The sequence below is a fragment of the Pleurodeles waltl genome, chromosome 12 (genome assembly GCF_031143425.1).
Source record: "Pleurodeles waltl isolate 20211129_DDA chromosome 12, aPleWal1.hap1.20221129, whole genome shotgun sequence".
Lineage (NCBI taxonomy): Eukaryota > Metazoa > Chordata > Amphibia > Caudata > Salamandridae > Pleurodeles > Pleurodeles waltl.
In genome coordinates this window covers 221,812,838-221,833,903 of record NC_090451.1, presented here as the reverse complement: position 1 = coordinate 221,833,903, position 21,066 = coordinate 221,812,838, and the positions used below count along the sequence as shown (strand labels likewise).

At 43.2% G+C, this 21,066-nt stretch overlaps 1 protein-coding gene across 6 annotated transcripts in view; it reads left to right on the top strand.

Annotated features, from left to right (window-relative positions):
• TERF2 (telomeric repeat binding factor 2) overlaps positions 1-9,341 on the top strand; it is a 271,686-nt gene extending 262,345 nt beyond the window's left edge. For 4 of the 6 annotated variants that reach the window (XM_069216855.1, XM_069216859.1, XM_069216856.1 and 1 more), the window contains 2 exons: positions 6,577-6,635; positions 6,730-9,341. In XM_069216855.1, coding sequence (XP_069072956.1) covers positions 6,577-6,635; positions 6,730-6,760 — 90 coding nt within the window. In that variant the 3' untranslated portion in view covers positions 6,761-9,341. The remainder of the gene's footprint in view (positions 1-6,576; positions 6,636-6,729) is intronic. The other 2 variants (XM_069216858.1, XM_069216854.1) reach the window with 1 other exon arrangement.
• Positions 9,342-21,066: the final 11,725 nt, after the last annotated feature.

Here is a 21,066-nt window from a genome sequence, read left to right as displayed (position 1 = left end):
TTGTCACCGTCTTTATGAGGTTTTCCTTCTGGTGTGACAGGGATGTCATCTTGGAAGGCTGGCTTCAAGCCCTGCAGTGCCTGTCACCATCGATCTCAGAGACAGACCTCCATCTTGTATGCTTTTGGTGTCTTAAGCAAGACCATGATCCTAAGTCCTGCTCTGAATGACCACACCATGAACCGAAAGACTTTGAGAAAGAGATCCCTCAAGCTTCTGGCGGTTCAACGTGCAACACCGCAACAATCTAGATCCCAGTTGAGAGGAAGGTCCTAGGAGCTGTCCTAGAGTCTGAGATCCTCGTCGCACTTGAAATTGTCATGTCATTCGGGTAAGTCCCACCACAAGAAGAAGACAAAGAGATCTTAGACTTTACCTCGTCCGTCCGCTAAGAAGATTAGAAAGTGTTGACATTTGAGGCCTGGTTCCGTGCCTCCCTAAGTTTCCCAGGAGCCGGAGCAAGCCTCGTCCAACAAAAAGTATTTTTTGAGGCCATCCACCATATATTTGTACAGCCCATTTCCTTTGGTGAGCCTTCGGGCCCCGTGGGTTTGACGGGGCCCCCTTGGATCCACAGATGGATCCGGAATGGCACCGGTTATGCCACCTCAACCTTCCCCAGTGCCGATCCTAATGCTAATGCTCCCGACACTCATTGGCGAAGCCATCCTTATTTTGATCCCTCACACAGAGCCAGAGAGACGCTGTCAGATTCTGACTCCGGCCCGTGCCTTCCAGTTCTTAGCCTGAGCCCTATACTTATCGGATGGGACTTGGAGGATTGGCAGAGGTTGTGGGATCCTGAAAAATACCCTCCTTATGGCAGAAACATGGACTGGTATGAGAATTTGGCAGATGCTAGCGGTCTGGATACCTCTCTAGATACTGGCATGCTTTCTCTCCCTTCCTTGTCCACGGAGGAAGGACCTTCATTTGCACTGCTGGTGAAGAGGGTGGTCGAGTTCCTAGATCTTAGCTTGCTCTCAGAGGCAGTCAAGACAAACGTCTTGACAGGAGTGCTTAAACCGTGAGTGTCCCACTCAGAACCACTTCTCCCAGTTAATGAATCTCTTACTGACATCCTGCTTGAGACCTGGTCCAAACCCAACACAGGGGCTCCTTGTGTAGGACGATTGCCTGCCGCTACTTCCCCACCTCAGAGCACCCCAACTTCCTCACACAGCGCCCTACCCTGGAGAGCTTAGTGGTTAAATCCTCTACCTTCCATGTAACTCCTGGCGCATTCCCAACCGCACCATTGGATCGGGAATCCGAGGCTGGGTAACTAAGGGAAGAAGATGTTTTCTTCCATCACCCTGGCACTGCCCTATGTGTACACCACGTGCCTTTTGGGCTGCTATTCCCACATTCTGTGAAATACAGTTGCGCAGGTGGTGCCAATGGTTCCTGGTGGAGGCCCGGGCCATACTCTCCCAGGCTGTTGCTGACAGGAGAGATGCAGCTAAGTTTATGATAAGATGTGGACTGGACACCACAGACTCACTGGGTAGAGCGGCTTCCATCGGCAGTGGCCTTATGGTGCCACACACCGGGTTGAGGACACCTGGCTTTTCTGAGGATGTTCAAGCATTGCTTATGGACATGCCGCTTGATGGCACCCGTCTCTTCAGAGACCCGGTTTATTCAGCGCTGGTGCTTTTTAAGGACAGCAGGGCTATGGCAAGGTCTTTGGGCCTTTCCATTGCACCTCCTCACCCTCCATCTGCTTTTGTTCCTTTTTTAGCAAAGGTAGGGGTTTCTAGCCATAACTATACCCTCCTAGCCACAGTGGTGCGCAGGCTTCCCAACCTCTGTGTGGCCTAGAACGCAGTATCCACAGACCCTGCGGATATGACAGACAAAGGTCAGGCCAGTCCACCACTAGCCCAGCAGCCGCAGCCTCTAAACCCCTTTAGTTACAATCAATGTTCCCTCTAATTTTTTTCCACTGTGTGCGGCAGTGTGCGGTCTCTGTGCACTGCAGCCAAGGATACGTGCGCCAAGAAATTGACCATTCACGCGCGTGCAGCGCATAACTAGCCAAGATCTTTGGCATTAGCCTCTCCATACCACTAAAGCAAAAAAAGGGATATCATTGCTCCATGCAATAGGGCATCAAGGCAGTTTTGTGACCTGGTTGCACACCCCAAGGACATGACCTGTTAAGTGCCACCTACACCCCAGTTAGAGAAAACAGAGGAACATTGCCTGCGGCCTTTAAACGCTGTTTTCATTGACTTCAATCCAGATTCAAATATGAGCATTTTCTGCAATAGGAGAGCACGACTATTGCTCTAAAAGGCTTATTTGATCTGAGAAAGTGATAATGCATATAAGCAACTATGAAGTATGACAATGATGGAAAAGTTGATAACAGCACATTTCCTACTGTTCTGAAGCATTTCCTAGCTCATTAACCATTAATTTTCAACATAAATATCACTTGCTCGCTTGTATGCTAAAGTACGCCAGATGATGTTTAAAACACTCCCCGTGGCATTTAAACGCTGTTTTCATTCACTTCAATCCAGATTCAAATATGAGCATTATCTGCCTTAGGGGAGCACGTATATCGCTCTAAAAGGCTTATTTATTAACGTGCGGGCTTGCCGAAGGGGCCTGCGCGATGGGGGAAGGAAAGGTGCGCGTGCGCGCCTTACAGGGAACATTGGTTACAATTACAGGCATGTGTGGGGAGGGGGGGGCACAGGATCCACCTTCACCTGCCCGCAAGGCAGCCTTTAGCATCAGAATGGTAGGTTCTGCAGGTGGTCCAAAGGAGCTACTCCTTCCCCTTTGTGACTACTCCTCCTTCCATGCTACCTACTTATGACAAAGGACCGCCTATCCTTTCTCCGCGAGGAAGTGATTGCTCTCTTGGCTAAGAGAGCCATAGAGAGGGTACCAATTGCAGAAGGAGGTTGTGATTGCTATTCCCGCTACTTCCTGGTGTCCAGTAAGGATGGAGGCCTTTATCCTATCCTAGACTTGCACCTTCTTAATTACTTCCTCAAGAAGGAGGAATTCAAAATGTTAATGCTTGCTAAGGTCCTTTCTGCCCTGTACTCATGAGACTGGATGGTAGCTTTGGACTTGCAGGGCACATACTTCCACTTTAGATGTTACCTGCAGTTCACAGTAGGTCACAAGCATTTTCGGTTGGCCTTTTCCTCCCCTTTGGCCTTAACCAGCTCCCCCTGGGTGTTCATCAAGGTGATAGCAGTGGTTGCCCAGAGTACTCAAGAATATTAGGAACAACTGGGCCCAAATCACCCTTGTGGCTCCAGGCTTGGCACAGAGAGTTTGGTATCCTGACCTGTTGAGCATGACCATCGGTCCTCCAATCAGGCTGCCCCTTCAGGAGGATCAACTGTCACAGCTGCAGGGAGGGTTCTCAAACCGAACCTATCAAGTCTTCGCCTTCTTGCAGTGAGATTGAGCGTGACAGTTTACAGCTTTCGACCTTCCGTCTGAAGACTGCAATATTATCAGCCAGGCATCCCTCCACCAAGATGATATATGCCTGCCATTGGAGAAAATGTGTGGCATGGTGCACAGAAAGGCAGATCGATCCCCTTTCTGTTCTCCCTCCCTTCTCAGGTTCTTCTCTCAATTCTTTCTTTTGTCCAGCAGGGTTCTGCTCTGTGCACTCGCAATGACTATCTTTCTGCTATTTCAGAATTTCTGTGGTTGCCTAACCAGCCATCCCACTTTAAATCCCCTATTGTACATAGATTCTTGAAACGTTTGCAGTCTTCTGTTCCCACCTTCTCCTTTCATTATGCCTCAGTGGGATCTTAATCTTGTCCTCACTTTCCTCATGTGTACTCATTTTGAGACTTTGTTCAATTGTCCTCTCAGGCTCCTTACCATCAAGTCGGCCTTTCTCATGGCTATAACATCTGTCCAGAACCTCAGTGAGCTTTGTCATCCAAGCTTCCATACTTGAACATCTATCCAGACAAACTGGTGCTTTGTACAAGAGCTTCCCTTATACCGAAAGTGGTCACTCCCTTTCACATAGGCAACTCCATCACTCTGCCTGCTTTTAGTGATCCACCTCATCCCTCCAAGGAAAAGGGGCGACCTCACGTCTGGACCCAAAAATGGCTTTGTCCTTGTATCTTGACCACACGTGAAAGTTCTGGGTGGATAACCAACTCTTCGTGGGGAATGTTGGAGCGAAGAAAGGACAGGCCGTGCAGAAGCGGACCATCTCCCGATGGATTGTGCTCTGTATCAAAATCTACTACACACTGGCCAAGAAGCAGCCCCTGAGGGTTTGCGTGCTCACTCCACCAGACCTAAAGCTGCAGCCACTGCGTTAGCACGTGGAGTTACTGTCCTGGACATCTGCCAGTTAGCATCATGGGGTTTCTTAAATATGTTCACAAAACACTACTACGTGTCAGGATGCACTTTGCCTGTTCGGTCCTGCAGGACATCCTTATATGAAGTTGGTCCCCAGGCCTGGCTCCGGGAGGTATTGCTTGGGTATCTGTGCTAAGGTAAGGAATCCGTGGCTAGAAGTCTCCAACAGATGAACCAGTTATTTATCTTCTGTAATGCCTTATCTGGTAGAGACTCTGCCTAGCTGCAGATTCTGTAGTGACCCACCCACACTCCTCGCTCTTTGAACAGATTGCTAGGGACAGCTCTGTAACCCTTTCAGGGCCCTGGGTTTCCACACTAGTGTTCAGGGTTCCTTGTGGCTTTGTGCTCCTGGCGTGGAAAGTCGCGAAAAGGAACCAATGTCAGCACACTGGGGTGGTGCCTTTATACGAATGTCACATGTCACCTCTGGAACAGCTGACGATGCCATGCGGAGCTGCCATTGACTGGCATTCAGGGGTACTGCTCACAAAAACATTTCTGGATCCAGTCTGATACCCGGGGATAATTCTAAAGTAATGAATCTGTGTTAGATAGAGTTTCTACCGGATAAGACGTTACCGAAGGTAAGTAGCCTGTTCTTTGCAACCACACGTAGGAAGTGCTGTTTCCAGAGAATGAACTGCAAGGTGGCTGGCAAAAATGTTTCCATGTCTGCTATGCTGAAGTAATTGGTGTGCCAAGAACTCACTTTACAAGAAGGGGGCTGTCCAGGCATTTCTGTGAGTAAATTAGCAGCTGAAATTTACACAGCCACAACTTGGTGAGCAGTATACATCTTTCCAAGACAACACTGTTGTGTAGGCATACAGGCAAGGAAAGAAGTTCAGTTTGGGCTCATAGTTCTAAAGAAATTTAAACAGCCTCCTTTACTTCATCCACAACTCTGCTTTATAGGGAAGTTACGCTATTTTACAGTCTATGCATAACGTGATCTACAACAATACATGCTGCAAACAGAAGCCGTTATGTAGTACTTGGCTTTGCACTAATGGAGTTGTAGATTCAAATGAGCCTCCCCAGATGCAGAGAATTTGAGGATGGTCTGTACTTCACAGTATTAGTTACTCTTTTACTCTGAGACTCACATGGAGACACACTTCCTAAGGGAATTAAAATCTAACCTGGAGTTTGTTTCCTAATGCACTGTGGGTTTCCGGCATGTGATCACAAGTCACTCGATGCATTCTAGAAACCAAAATCATTGTTCAAGCAAAAACATTTTGTAATGTCCTGTAGTCTACACTAGTTAAAAGGAGAATGTACAGAATGTGATGTCCAACACTGAAGGCAATAAACTTAGTGTTACAAGTAAGATTTGTTTGTGATGGTCATTGAACAATTGAAACTGGGCTGGGGTGCTGTGGGCTGCTTTTGCTCCTTTTCTGTTCTTACTTTTCATTCTCTGTCCCTTTTAGTTGCTTTCTTCCTGATAGGCCGTCTGTCATTATTTGAACAGATGTAGTGGCTGAGTCTTTCACAGTAGAGTTTGGGACTTCAGATTGCACTGCATTGACCTTTTTGACCATGATGACAGACCCCACTGTGCTGTTGTTCTGTGTGTGAACCATTGTCACCTATGTAGTCTTTGGGCAGGCAGCTTCTGATTTTCAGCATACGTACCCTATGCTGCCTTCTGGGGCCTCTGCTGTTTCAGTGTGGTGTATCACCTAGGTGAGCCTGCAATTAGAGGCCCTTATGTTATAGATTGATTCATATCCATTAGCGTTCTATATGTATTATTACATCTATGATTAATGTTAGATCAGTATTGAATAGGACAAGCCAGCAGCCTTGTGGCTTGACATCTGCCATTGACCTAAGCTGCTACGAATCCAAAGGTTCCCTTTAGTTGGTGATATTTTATGATCAAGATTGATATGACAATCAACTTCGCATAAAAGAAGATGATTAACTCTGGTTCTTATGGTTCATGGGTTCTTTTACATTTTGTGAAGCTGCCCCATCTCAACTGCCTAATGGTTGCTGCGGGGTGCACAAAAAGAATTAGGAGAAAAGATAGAGTTAGTATTGTATAGGAGATTTGTACTCATAACTTAGTCTTGTCAAGATAGTTTAAAATGATATTGAACCCAATATGTATCTGCCCCTGCAAGTAGGTAATCTGTAAATACTGTCCTTGGAAGCAGTAGTGCACTCACTGTTCCTCTTTTGTTTGTTCAGCAGATGACGACGCATCATCGAGTAAAGGGAACATTACAAACTATAATACGAAGAGGAATGTAAGTTTGGTCTGCAGGCTTGTTCTTGTTTAAACATTATTTTTGATTATTAAGAACAGCAACTAAAGATGTCTAGGCATTCTTTCTCTTGCAGAAGTGGACAGTGGAAGAGAGTGAGTGGCTAAAGAGAGGTGTGAAGAAGTTTGGCGAAGGAAAGTGGAAAAACATTCTTAGAAGATACCCTTTCACCAACCGTACCTCTGTCATGCTTAAAGACCGTTGGAGGACTATGAAGAGATTAGGACTGGTGTGAATGTCCACTAGAGAACTATGGAGAACTGAGTGAAACCATTACCATTAATGGGACCACATATTAGAAAACAATCTTCCCAGTTTTCCACTTGTATTTTGATGTTTCTGTTACATAAAGGAACTGATTCTGCGTGTTGGAAATAGGGATTCTGGTTAGGTCCAATTGAATCTTCCAGTGTGTGTCTCCGTGAGGACAAAAACAGGTTTCAGAGCCTTTCACCTCACTGCTGACAGTCCATTTGGATTATGTGCATTGATTTTCCGTGTGTCGCTATACTGAAAGTGGTCTGGACCCATGTACTTTTTTGAGATTGGCTACAGTTAGTTAACAGTCACTGTGTAGGGAAAGGATCTTCTGTGGCAAGGAAGAAGGAGCCACATTTGCTCTTGACAGCAGCTTTATTCTCTAGTTAATAACCTTTCTGCAGAGTTTGCATATCCTGCTTGCATTAATGATCAGGTTCCATCCTCATATGCATCCATGTCCACAGGAGTATGTTCTCCAGCATTCCCCTGAAAGATGAAAGTAAAGCCTAGGCTGACAATACTTCCAATGACCTTCTTCGTGAATGTCCTTTGTTATTTATTCCTTGGTGAGTATTGCAACCCTGCTCCCTTGCAGCATTTTACCTTGTTTTTTCCCTTCCTCTTCCCCAAGCATGTAACGTACTTAATGTTTCTAGAAAAAAAAGGCACATGATGATCATTGAGCATTTATTACGTCTTAGGTGATTTTAGTCTTTGTTTTCTTAGTTTCTGCATCTTGGCTTGAAGTTTATCGCTATTTGTTTAGGTAGTCAAGTCAGCAGACAAAATGTAAGGTCATTTGTGTTTAATGTTATTTTACTTGTTAATAATCTCATTGGACAGCTACATTAAATGTTTAAGGGATGCTCCTTCGGAAGCAAAGATTCAGATCTGCTCTGCTACATCTTTTGAAATGAATAACCTAGTACTGCTAGCTCAATCCTCATGCTGAAATGCTACAGTAGCGTACTGGAATCCAGAGATGTAGAGTAGTGTTGTTCAGATGTGCGGGACACCAATGCACTCTTTAACGCAGCCTCATGTGTGAGTGAAAGGATTACGAGAGCACATCACACTTCCCATGTAATACATTATCTTTTCATTTGCAATATTAACATAAATTTTATAGGAGGAAGGACGTTTATTTTTTAATCTGACACGGATAGCTGTGGATATCAAGAATTATACATAATGCTTTATTTTAAGAATTTGCTTTTGACATATTGTTGTAATTTATCCAAGGCGGGTGAGCGTAACAGAGGTGGTTCATGGATGATTCAAATCACCCTGCCATTACAAATGCAGAATCCTTGGGTTGGCCAGTTCCACTGCTACCAGAAACAGCACACATCTAATGTGATCCTTTGATATCAAGGTTGAACTTTGTAAGTACTGTTTAGCCATTTAAGTATATTTTCAAGGGGCAAATTACGGAATCGTTTTATCTCAGAGTAGAAGCTGCCAGGCGAGCGCTTTGGCCTAATATTGTGCTGTGCATTATTGAGGATTGCATAATCCCATGAAGAAGAAATCACCTGAGAACCAGTGTCAGACACTTTCTAACCACTCAATCACAGATGTTTAGAAAAACAATGTGAAGATTTTATTTTGATGTGACTGTGATACTTTTTCTTTGCAACAAGGATTTTAGGTACGAATAAGATTTGATCTTCATGATATGTGAGGAAGGGTCAGTTAGCTCTCAATCAGGATTAATTTAGAGGGTGGGTAAGGTGCATAATAATTTTTAAAGTATTCATCCTTGCACATCTGACAGTCTTGTGAGTTTCTGTATATGAAAATGTATATTATGTATGTGATTGTACACATAGAGTTTCACACATTCTATTTAGATGCGTGTATTTTAAAGAACCATTCTGTATGTTTGCTTTGCTTTCCCTTAGCTCTTTTACACATTCCTATATTGGGAGAAAAACACAATTCATGACCCATTTATAGAATGTTATTTTGTAGTATTTCCATTTTATGAGATGTAATTTGTACAGCTTTTCAAAAAAAGTTTAAATCTCCGACAACTGGATGACTTACTGATGCAGACTAAGAAATACTAAATGTAAAAACAGAAAAACAAGATATATAAATCTTTATCTGCCAGGTGTTATACTTTGTTGTGTGTGACCAGAATGGAGCACAGTGTTAAAGCCTATGATCCAAGATGAGTGTAGATATCTGCTAGTAGGTTTCATTACATTTAGTACTTTTTTAAAAATAATTGCTATTTAGTATGAATCACTTGATATTAAGTTTACGTTAACTCCCTGGTTTCTTTCACTTTTTTTAATTTTCTGGCTATGTTTAACTGTGTGGCAATAACCACAGAAATCTGTTCCAAAGATCACTGCAAACATTTTAACAATTGTTTGTTATTAAATAATTAAAAGAGCTGGATTTATTATGTTCCTACAATACTTTGAGAGTGTGTTTTTATGGGAGCATAAAATCATCCTAACATGGATAGATTAGTTTCATATTTATAGGTATTAATTCTTTTACACTAGCTAAATTGCACAGTTCATTTACCACTAATAGCATTTACAGTTCATTTCTTTGTAGTTTGTGTAGTACAGTGATGCAAAGCCTAACATATAGTGGCACCTAACTACAAAACCATTGTCACAAATATGATATCTGTAGGAGAGACATGTAATATCTTAGGGCCTGAATCAGATCTCGGCGGATGGAATACTCTGCCACAGAAACGACGGCTAACCTGTCTGCCGTATGATGAGCTGCATAGGGAATAATTGGGATCGTAATAGGGCGTATGGGATATCAGCCACATTTGTGACGCAGTATTCCCCTCTGTCAAGATCTATATCAGGCCCTAAGACATTTTATCAAACGTAGAAGGTTCTTGAGTACACTAGGGTAGAAATAGGTGCTGACTGGCAAAATCCATGCATCCACACCCCTTGGGTTTGATCATTGCTCTCCTTTTGAGGAGAAAAGTGGCATTCACCATCCAACCCAACCAGATAAACCATTTGCACCTTATAATGCACTAGCACTGACATGCCCCCCCCCCCATACTTTGCACCCAAGGGCAAAGGGGGGCATCTTTCCTTATCCACCCTCCTGAAGTTAACCTCGAGGACCATTCCCATCTCCTTGGGTGTGTACCAGGGATTGTCATAGTTTTCCCTTCTTTACTGGTATTGTCACCTGGTCACAATGTTTTATTGCTTGCATACAAGCCAAGTCACTTAGCAAGAATGATGGTGAAGGAAATGATTTTGGGACATACTACAAAGTCTAGCTGGTGTCCAGTGGAGGGAGATTTTTCTGAGAAAGAAAGTAAACCCCATTCAAGCACATGATCAAAAGAAGAGAGATCCTCCAGTGTCAAAGTCCTAAAAAAGATTATATATATTTTTTTAAAAGAAGCACTATATAAATCTGCCTCCATTGTTTTACAGAGGAAAAGAAAAAACTCCAAATAAGCTGAGTGACTCAACCTAGGCTTAAACAAAATGTAAGCTTCAAACTTTCAGTGGGAAGTCAAAAGGTCAAAAGTCACGGCAATTGTATCAGGGCCACTAGAATTGTGGGATTTCGTTGCTGGTGAATTTTACACAACTAGGGATTCGCCTCACTTGCCGCACAGTCCACCCACTCCTGCATAATTTGCAGACTAAAATAATTTATCTGGCTCAAATTAATGAGAAATTGCCAAATCAATATGACACCTGGTCCAACATGATGGCAGCACTTTGGAAAATTTATCTTGGGTGCATTTCGGTGTTTAATCATTTTATTCCAGTATTTAATAGGTACTGAAGAGATGAAAGTGAAGTCCGCATAGTATCAGTGCCTCAATTGATGGACTGGATGAAAAAGGAGTTTTGTCTACACCAATCAATCCCTCAAATGCAATTCAGACGGGGTGAAAATGAGGACTCCTTTGTCATGAAAATTATTGATTAACTTTCACTGCAGATTCTTGCTACTCCACAGACATTGTCCCAAAGTAGCAGTTATTTTAACGTGGCACACGGTGTGTCAGAAAATCTCTGACATTTTACTTCCCTCTTGAATCTCACAGTGCCTCGTACTAACGTTTAAAACTTTTGGAATGTGCAAAATAAGAGGTGCACCATTCTCTACAGTTGTGAAATGTATGTTTTTTTCTGCTGAATGTAAAATGCAGTGTTGTATGTTTTATTTCAACAGTTAAATTAGAAGTGAGATGTGACCGTACAAATGCAAGGATGCTTCTGTACCTATCCAGCCTTGGATCTTTCATAGAGTCACATGCTTGAATCATTCCCCGTCGTCGACATGGGAGTCCCACAGTACCATAGCATAGCAGTATGCATCATTATCATAGGCCTTAAAGGCAATGAACAATGTCTTTAACAACATAACCATGTCCTGTTGTAAAAGGGACCAAGCTTGAACTATGACCAATCAGGTGACAGAACCCTCTTGAAAACTTCCCAGAGAGGCTGTTTCCCTCAGATTTTCTACCACACGTAATGTGAAGGAAGTCGGCTCAGTTTTTCACATTTCCTGAGCTTACTTTATCTTCAAAATGCCGGTCACCTCTAAAAAGAGTTTATTTAGAGCTTTCAAATCCTGTGGCAAGAAGTGTCTGCACGGTGATGATCCAAATGAGGAGTGCCTTTACTGCCTTTACCCAAGTCATCAGGTGAAGGATTGCAAAACTTTTAGAACTTTTTCTACAAAAACGCTAAAGAACAGAGTAGGCAGGCTGCAGAAGTCCAAGAGTCACACTTCTGACGACAAAAGCGACACTTCTGAAAGATCCAGGAAGAGTGAGATCCTCTGACAGACCTTCTGAAGGCGATAAGAAGGCCTCCTCAGTCAAAGCTTCCTCTTAGCCTAGTACACGGTCTCACAAAACTGTAGACACTTCCATATCTATCAAAAAATCTGTCAACTAAATCACCGTGGGCGACTACTACGAAGACGCTTACTCCTGTCTCATCGATGAGACCATCTTCGGCGGGCACCACAACGATAACAGCTGTCTACGCGCCCATTCTGTCAATGAGAATTTCTCACTGCCGATGATACCATCAACTAAGACACCACAGTCGACAACTACTCCTCTAGCAACACCAGTCTACGGCACCATCGATGAAGACGCCACCGTCGACGACATCGGTGATGACTGAACAGACGACTTCTTCTTCGATGGGCCTGTCAATGATGATATTAAAAGTCTCAAAAAAGACAATTGTTCCAGAAGTTATTTCACCTAGTAAGTCTCTCCCGATTGTCCATCACATCTCTTTGATCTGGAGGACTCTGATGATGACGACGAAGGACCATTCAGAACTGCGCATAGTCCATCTGAGTTTCTGGTTAAATGTTAGGATGATGACAAAGATGAACTTTATGAGGAAGATCACCCATATGCCCTCTTAGCCATTAAAACGGACACGGATACAGCAAGATCCTTGGGCAGTCTCCAATATAAAAAAGCTCCCTGTCGAGGCGTGCGCGGAAAAGGATTTTCATCCTACAGAGGGGCCTACCAAAGACCACAATATCAGCCCTTTCAGTCACAATATAGGCTTCCCTACCAACAGCGATACTGACAACCTACTACAACTACCTACATGAAATAGGGACCCCGCAGAAAACAGCCCTCCCAGACTAGAGACACAGGTCGCAAATAGTGACCTCCATCAGGTATCAGCTACAACAACATCTCTCCATCCAGGGGATGCGAAGATTACTAGACATCTACATCAATGGAAACAATATCGTACAGATGGGTCATAGAACTAATAGAGTATGGCCGTACTTTGGAATTTACAGGAACACCCCCAGATTACCCCCCAAGGGGAGCACCCCTCCCATCATCTTCACTTATTATTAAAAGCTGCCCTCATCATGCTGGCAAAAGGAGCAAATCAAGAGAGTACCGTTTTCTCAAAGAGGCATAGGCTATTCCAGATTTTTCCTGATAAAAAAGAAATCAGGCGAATGGAGGCCCGTCCTGGACTTGAGAAGACTGAACAAATTTCCATGCAAACAGTAATTTTGGATGGTCACTCTTTCCGACATCCTGAACTTACGCAACAGTGGAGATTTTATGACATCTCTCTAGCTCGAAGATGCATACTTCCATATCCCCATCCACCCCAAACACAGAAAATATCTTTGCTTCACAGTGGCTGGTACCCATTGCCAATTCAAGGTTCTTCCCTTTGGACTAAAATCGGCACCTCGCATATTTACAAAGTGTCAGGAACCAAGGTCATCAAGTATTTCCCTTCTTGGATGACTGGTTCCTCAAAGCCCCAACAGCAAAACAGGCATGAAAAACAATGCAAGCTCGTCTCGCCTCTTACTCAAACTGGGGCCAACGATCAACTTGCAGAAATCAGATATCATCCCGAAGCAGAACATAATGTTTCTAGTGGCTCTTCTGGACACCATGCACAACCAAGCGTTTTTATCCCAGGACAGGCAAAACAAGTTAAGACAGCTAACGATCAAGCTTTCAAGAAAAAAGTCTATTTCAGTACATCTGTACAAGTCCATGCTAGGCATGATGTTGTCTTCTATAAATCTAGTTCCTCTTGCAAGACTTAAGATGAGACCACTTTAGGAAGAACTACAGAACCAATGGATACACAAAGAAGGGTCGTTTGACAGTATGATAACCATCACTCTGAACATGAATACGCCCTAGAGTTGTGGACCCTGACTTCCTATTTATCTCAAGGCATCACATTCCTTCCTCACGTGCCAGAGTTTATGATAACAACAGAGGCCAACCTCTAGGGATGGGGCGGCCATCTACAGGATTTACAAATTCAGAGGTGATGGTCACAATAACAAAGAACATTGCATATAAATAGTCTGGAATTGAAGGCCATATTTCTCACTCTTCAAGCCTTTCTTCCAAGGATACAAGGCTCCTCAGTGCTGGTCCATACAGACAACATGTCCAGCATGCATTATATAAACAAGCAAGGAGGAACACGATCCCTATCACTCTCCGAGGAGGCTGAGGATCTCTGGAATAGGCTCACGGTTCACAATATATCACTAAGGGCGGAGCATGTATCAGGAGTCAACAACACTCTAGCAGACACTCAGCAGGACAACAGAGAATTGTCACGAGTGAGAGCTCAATCAGATTCACACAAACAAGATATTCTCACGTTGGTGCAGGCCAGCATTGGACCTTTTTGCGATGAACATCAACACCAAATGCCGGTTCTATGCCAATAGATACCAGCTCTGTTGGTCGTGGGGGAAATGCCCTTTTGATGAGATGGTCAGGGATTTATGCTTATGCTTTTCCCCCATACCCTCTCATACCAACAGTTCTAAGGAATATGAAAAAGGAGTATTGTCGCCTGATCCTGATCGTCCTCAGATGGCCCAGGCAACACTGGTATACGGAACTTCATCTTGAGATCGGAGTGCAAACCCATTCGCCTAACTCCAATTGCAACATTATTGACCAGCGACAAGGGCCAGGTTCTCCATCAGGACCCAACACCTCTCCACTTGTGTGCCTGGCTCCTGAATTCAGTGAATACAAGGACCTAGATATTCCTCAGGACTGCAAGGATATACTGGCTAAAGCAAAAGCTAACTCCACCAACAAAACATACAGGCTAAAATAGAAAAGGATATGTATATTTTGTCAACAAACTACCTTGCATCCTTTAAAAGCAACACCTGAACAGATACTACCATATCTCTTATTTGTAGCAAAATCTGGACTAGTGCATGCTTCCATCAAGGTCCACCTTGCAGCTATATCAAGACACAGAAGATTTTTACCTCTCCACCCCTTTGCTCGGAGAGGATCATCAAACATTTTATGAAGGTTTTGTTCAGGGCTTTCCCTCCAGTAAGAGCCCCACCACCAGAATGGCATCTCCACATAGTGCTTTCACAGTTCATGAAACCGCCATTTGACACAGGTCATAAAGCAGACTTAAAATTTCTTACCTGGAATGTAGCATTATTATTAGCACTTACCTCTGCAAGACGAGCCAGTGTGATATGAGCCTTCACTACTCAAGAGCCTTTCTTACATTTCCCTGATGACTATAAATCCTCGGTTCATTCCAAAAGTTCCAACTCGCTTCCGCCTGAATGAACCAGTCATTCTGCGCATCTTTTTCCCAAAACCAGCTAACCCAACTGTGCAAGCGATTCATACTCTGAATGTTAAGAGATGCCTTAAATTCTATTTACATCGTACAAAGTACTTATGCAAATCCATACAACTATTCATATTATACAGTCAGGCACGTCAGGGGTCTGCAATCACTAAAGACACAATTTCAAGATGGATTTCCATGACAATCCAGTGTTGTCATTCAAAAGCAGGGAAACCGCTTACAACCAAAGCCAGTGGACATTCAACTAGGACAGTGTCCTTCTCAGCTGCTATTTTTGCAGGTGTGCCTTTGGAGATCTGCTGTGCTGCAACATTGAGAAATGTTCTACGTTTACGCAGCACTACTGACTGCAGTCAGCGCTTCAAGAGGATGCAGTCGTAGGTCGAGCTGTGTTACGGCATTTGTTCCAGTAATGTGAGCCTCTATTATAGAGGAACAATTCGTTACAACATTGCCTATGTCATAGTTATTGCAAAATATTGTTGTTATGACTTTTGTTCTATTTTCAATTTACTCTAAATATAAGATACAGTTTTTTCTTTAATGCATTGGTTTGACTGCCCACCATCTGCAAATAGTTGTATTGTTTCTTAACAAAATGTAGGAAACTGCTTGCTATTCTGATTCAAGCATGTGAATCTATGAAAAATGCAATACTGGATAAGAAAATGAGTTGCTTACCTGTAACTTCAGTTATCCAGTATCGGTATCTTCCATAGATTCACGTGCGACCAACTCTCCTCCACTAAGAGGCTCCCCTTACATTTCTTATACCCATTTTACACTTGTGTTCGAAAAGCTGAGGGAAACAGCCTCTCTGGGGATTGTTCTAGAAAGTGCTGTTGCCTGTTTGGTCCCTTTTACAAAAGGACATGGATATGTTGTTAAAGACATTGTTAATTGCCATTAAGGCCCATGATATTAATGCGTGCTGCTATGTATTGGTACCGTGGGACTCCCATGTCGAAGACGGGGAATGATTGAAGCATGGGAATCTATGAATGTTACCAATACTGGATAACTAAAGTTAGAGGTAAGTAACTCATTTCCTTCTTTGCAAGATAAAAAGTTAAGCACATTTTTAATTGGATCTACTAAAAATGTATGCCTTTCTTTCCTTAAAAAAACACTGTATTTGCTGTACTGATGGATTTGTTTTGTATCAATGTGTGTTAAAATGGTAAAACAGTAAAGCAACAGGATGGGCAGCATAATGCCACATAATTTGCCTTTCGGTGCTGGATAATTCAGTCCTCCATTGCAGCATAGTTCCATTTGCCCTAACCACACAAAGGCAAAGCATGCATTGCATTAATGACAGTTTTTCATCAGTTTAAATAAAATATGCCACCGGTCATGGATTGTGTAATCGATTGTTGGTACTAAGGGCCAGATGTAGCAAAAAAGCAAATTGCGACTTGCAATTTGCGAGTCCGTGTGACTCGCAAATTGCAAGTCGAAATTTGCTATGCAGAAAGGTGTCTTAGACACCTTCTGCAACTCGCAATGGGGTTGCAAAGACCCACCTCATTAATATTAATGAGGTGGGTCGCAGTTTGCGACCCCATTGCGAGTATGGGCACTCACGGGGATGGTGGCCTGCTGGAGACAGCAGACCTCCATGTCCGTGACTGCTTTTTAATAAAGCAGGTTTTTTTTTTTCCTATCTGCAGCCCGTTTTCCTTAAAGGAAAACGAGCTGCACTTAGAAAAAAAAACGCAACCTTTTGTTCCGGTATTTTTCAGAGCAGGCAGTGGTCCATAGGACCACTACCTGCTCTGAAAAATTATTTTTGTTTCCGTTCACAAAGGGGAAGGGGTCCCATGGAGACCCCTTCCCGTTTGCGACTGGGTTACCATCCACTTCAAGTGGATGGTAACTGCGATTTCATTTGCAACCGCTTTCGCAGTCGCAAATGAAATTGCATAGCATTGCGAGTCGCAAATAGGAAGGGAACACCCCTTCCTATTTGCGAGTCGGAAATGCATTTTGCGAGTCGGATCCAACTCACAAAATGCATTTCTGCATACCGGAGAGGCTTTTGCGCCTCGCAAACGGCGTTTTTCGCCATTTGCGAGTCGCAAAGCCCTTCTTACATCTGGCCCTAAATTCCTTAGGATGGCATCTCTGTCCTCTTGTTCCTTTTTCTGGATTGTTGGCCACTTAAATATTTTCATGACTTGTGTAGAATTTGTAGTCCTTAGATCGAACGTAAGCGTACGACCTCTTGCATACTTTTAAGTATACTTGTTCTGTGGGCTTCCAGTTATTTCATTTGTTACTTTCAGTGTCATTTAAAAATCCTTGTTTGTTAGTGGTCAGTCATGCCACTTTGTCCCTCCATCTTCTGTGTGGGAGCAGGGACCAACTACTGTATAATTACGCTTTGTCCTATTTATCTGGTCTGTAGGGGACATTTTTTGCTTTATTTCCTGCTCCTGTCCAGAGACGCTTCCCTTTTCCTTTGAGGAGCATTTTTTCTCGATCTTAGCTGTAAAAAAGGCTATAAATCAGGCTGTTGTCTTGGTCACATTTGGTCTTTATGGGCTCTCTGCACCCTCTCTCAGCTGTCTGGCTCCTGCCCTTCCTTAGCTTGGATTTTCTTTACCAAGTGCACCTGCCTGTGTGCTGAGAGCTTGTAATTCCTTATAGCCTAGGCACCCAGCTCTCCCAGGGGTCCGCAATCCTTAGAGACAGCGCTCACTTCTGCTCCAAACTGGGATGCCACTCGCAGCTCTATCAGTCCAAACCCTCAGCCATGCCAGTAGGAACCCCACACACGCTGTCTGCCTGAGCACCTCAGTTCTTGCAGTCAGTACACTCTGCTTCTCCAGTACTAGGACATCAGGATCAGCTCCATCAATGCACCACAGTTCACAACTCCAAGCCCTCAGCCGTACCAGGAAGCCCACACACGCTGTCTGCCTGAGCACCTCAGTTCTTGCAGTTAGTACACTCTGCTTCTCCAGTACTGGGACCTCGGCCGCAACTCCATCAGTGCACCGCAGTTCACACACTCCAAGCCCTCGGCCATGCCTGTGCCAAGAACCCCACACACGCTGTCTGCCAGAGCACCTCCGTTCTTACAGTCAGTACACACTGGTGTTCCAGTACCAGGACCTTTGGGCACAGCTCCATCAGTATACCTCATTTCCACCCCGGCGAGGTCAATTCCTTTTCAAATCTGGGATCCTGCTTACATACAGTTCCATTACAGCAGATCAATTCTAATATTCAGTCCCACTGCCAAGCCAATACTGGACCCAAAAGAGCAGAAAAACAGCTCAGCCAGTACTCGCTAGTCTAACATCCAATGCCACTGTTGATGTGAACCACCACAGCTCCGCCAGAATCCATCAATTCCAACACCCAGTGCACATTTCTTATTGTTACTAGGGCTCATACACACACCCTTCACGACTCCTCGCTTCTGTCGTTCAGAGGCAGTGCTATTCCCATACTGGGTCCCGCTCACAGCTTCACCAGGGCACCTCCAGGCTAACACTCTGCAACACTGGCACTCCACTACTAGGTTCCTTAAATAGCTCCATTAACATACCTCACTTCTGACCTTGTGTGCTACCTCCTCTTTCAAACTTGCAAAAACTTGGTTATTTCTTTCCTTGTTTCGTTCCTCTCTTTTTTTTTATTGTGCGTTTATTCTTTCACTATTTGTTTCTCTTTCCTTCATTCTTCATTTGTCTTTTTTTTATTTGGTCTTTCTTTTGACTCAGTATACGTCCTTTCATTTTGTTTTTTTAGATCTTTCTTCCTTCCTTTCTCTGGTGTTTTTCTTATCTTTATCTGCAAATTCACTTTTTTACTATAAATCCCTCTTTTTCCCGTCTGTATGTGGAAGCCACAAGTTACTTGTCGGGACCGAAGTGTCAAAGTGGTTTTCCCATTCTGTGTCTGTGAGAAATGTGTCAGTACATACATGCCCTGGTTCTTTCTCTGCTTGTTTCTCTTACTATCTCTCTTTTTTTCTCTAATGTTCATTTTTCTTTTTCTTTTCACACTTCCTTCATTATTTTTTCCTCTTCATCTTTCGTTCGATAGCTTCCTTCCCTTTTTTTTTGCCTCACGCGTTTGCTGTATTTCTTCTCTTAATTGTATTTTCATTTTCTTACTCTCTTTCCATCCTTTCTTTTATTTCTTTGTGACCCCTTCTTCTTTTTCTTCCTTTTGTCTGTGGTATTCCCTTCGTTTCTCTTTTTCTGCCCCATCCGCTTTCTCTCCTGAGGCCTAGTTATCAGTGGAGCAATAGGTGCAGTGGCACTGGGGCCCAGAGACCTATGGAACTCACTCATTTTTAATTACTGTTCTATTTTCTGACCAAAATTGCAGTCAACTGTTTTCCTTTCTTACTCCAGGGCCCATGACACCGTTACTATGCCACTTCTCTCCATCCTTACTCCCTCTTTCCTTTCACCCTCCAATCCATCCCAAATTATATTTTTGTAATGGTGTTTTGTGCATTACACTCTAAAGCCAAAATGTTATTTCTGATAAAGGTTTATATGATAATTGTTTATGTTTTAATACTCTCTCATTATTACAATTATGACCATGATTCAGGCCAACTTAACATCCTCAACAGACTATTAGTGTTTGAACAATCTTGAAATGTTTGGGTGACTCTTCTAGTTTATTTCTCCTCTATGGCTGTCTTGTGTCTTTTTTGGGGAAATTTTGTAAGCCAGCCAGCAACTCTGATGTTGGGGTGGTGAAAGTGGTATTCTATTGGAATTAGCATGGCAGATTTAACTTAGGATGCTAAATGGCAACATTTTCATTTTTGCTGCAGATAGAGGAAAAGGTAAATGGAAGTGCTTCAGTTATATGCTAAACCACTGGAATTATATGGCAGGAAAAGATGAAATTATGAGGCAGGGTTGACCAATTTATGTGGCAAAAAAGTCCCATTATCTATTTAAAATGCCAATAGCTCTAACTCAAACAACTGCAAGACCTATTGCATTGCAAATGCTTGTTTTTGTGATGTCAGGAATGTAACCCACAAAGGTTTGTTCATTTTGCAGTTGTAACTCCCATTGTTCATGAGCCATTTCTAGAATAGATCACAATCTTCTACAACAAAGAACTTAAATTGGTGTAACTGACTATTGGTGTAACTGACTATTGAGGTTCTTGTGTAGAAAAAATAGCACTAATGGCAGTGCTTGATCCCAGCCTTTGCCGTGATACCCCTATACTTTTTTGTAGCATCTGCTTGAGGTTTAGTTGTGCTGTTCTACCAGTCCATATGTGTGGGGATTGTAAACAGATATAAAGTTAGATCAGATATGATCTCCATTGATAGGCCTAGAGAAGCATTGAACCGGATTAGAACAGTGCAGCCCTATTGCAAGGAGGGCTGCACCTTGGAAGTATTTACCACACAGAGTCTGTAGTGAGAGTAATTTAATTTTTTCCACCATACACTGAATGTCGCTACAACACTTGGGATATTATGTGTTAGACCTGGTATCCTTAGGGTGGTCTTACCTCAGACATTTTGCCTTTTACCTCATCTTTTGTTGCTGTATCTTTTTGTTGGTCTTAGGACTCTGAGCACCTTACCACTGCTAATCAGTGCATGTGCTTCTGCCCTAAACAGGGTGACATTGGTGTATCCACAATTGGCATATTTAATTTACCTTTAAGTCCCTTATAAAATGGTATAGCATATACCCAGGGCCTATAAATTAACTGCTACTAGTGGGGCTGCAGCACTAGTTGTGCCACCCACAGAAGTAGCCATATAAACATGTCTCATGCCTACCAGTGCAGAGCCTGCGTGTGCAGTTTCACTTGGCAGTGAACACCTCTTGCTAAGCCGTAAACACCCCTTTTCTTATATATGTCACCCCTAAGGTAGGCCCTAAGTAGCCCAAAGGGCAGGGTGCCATGTAAGTAAAAGGCTCAGGTTCATCACTGACTCGTTGATGCAATTTTAACTGTTACAGAACAGTTGTCTTCTTATGTTTCTATTAACTACAATCCTTATG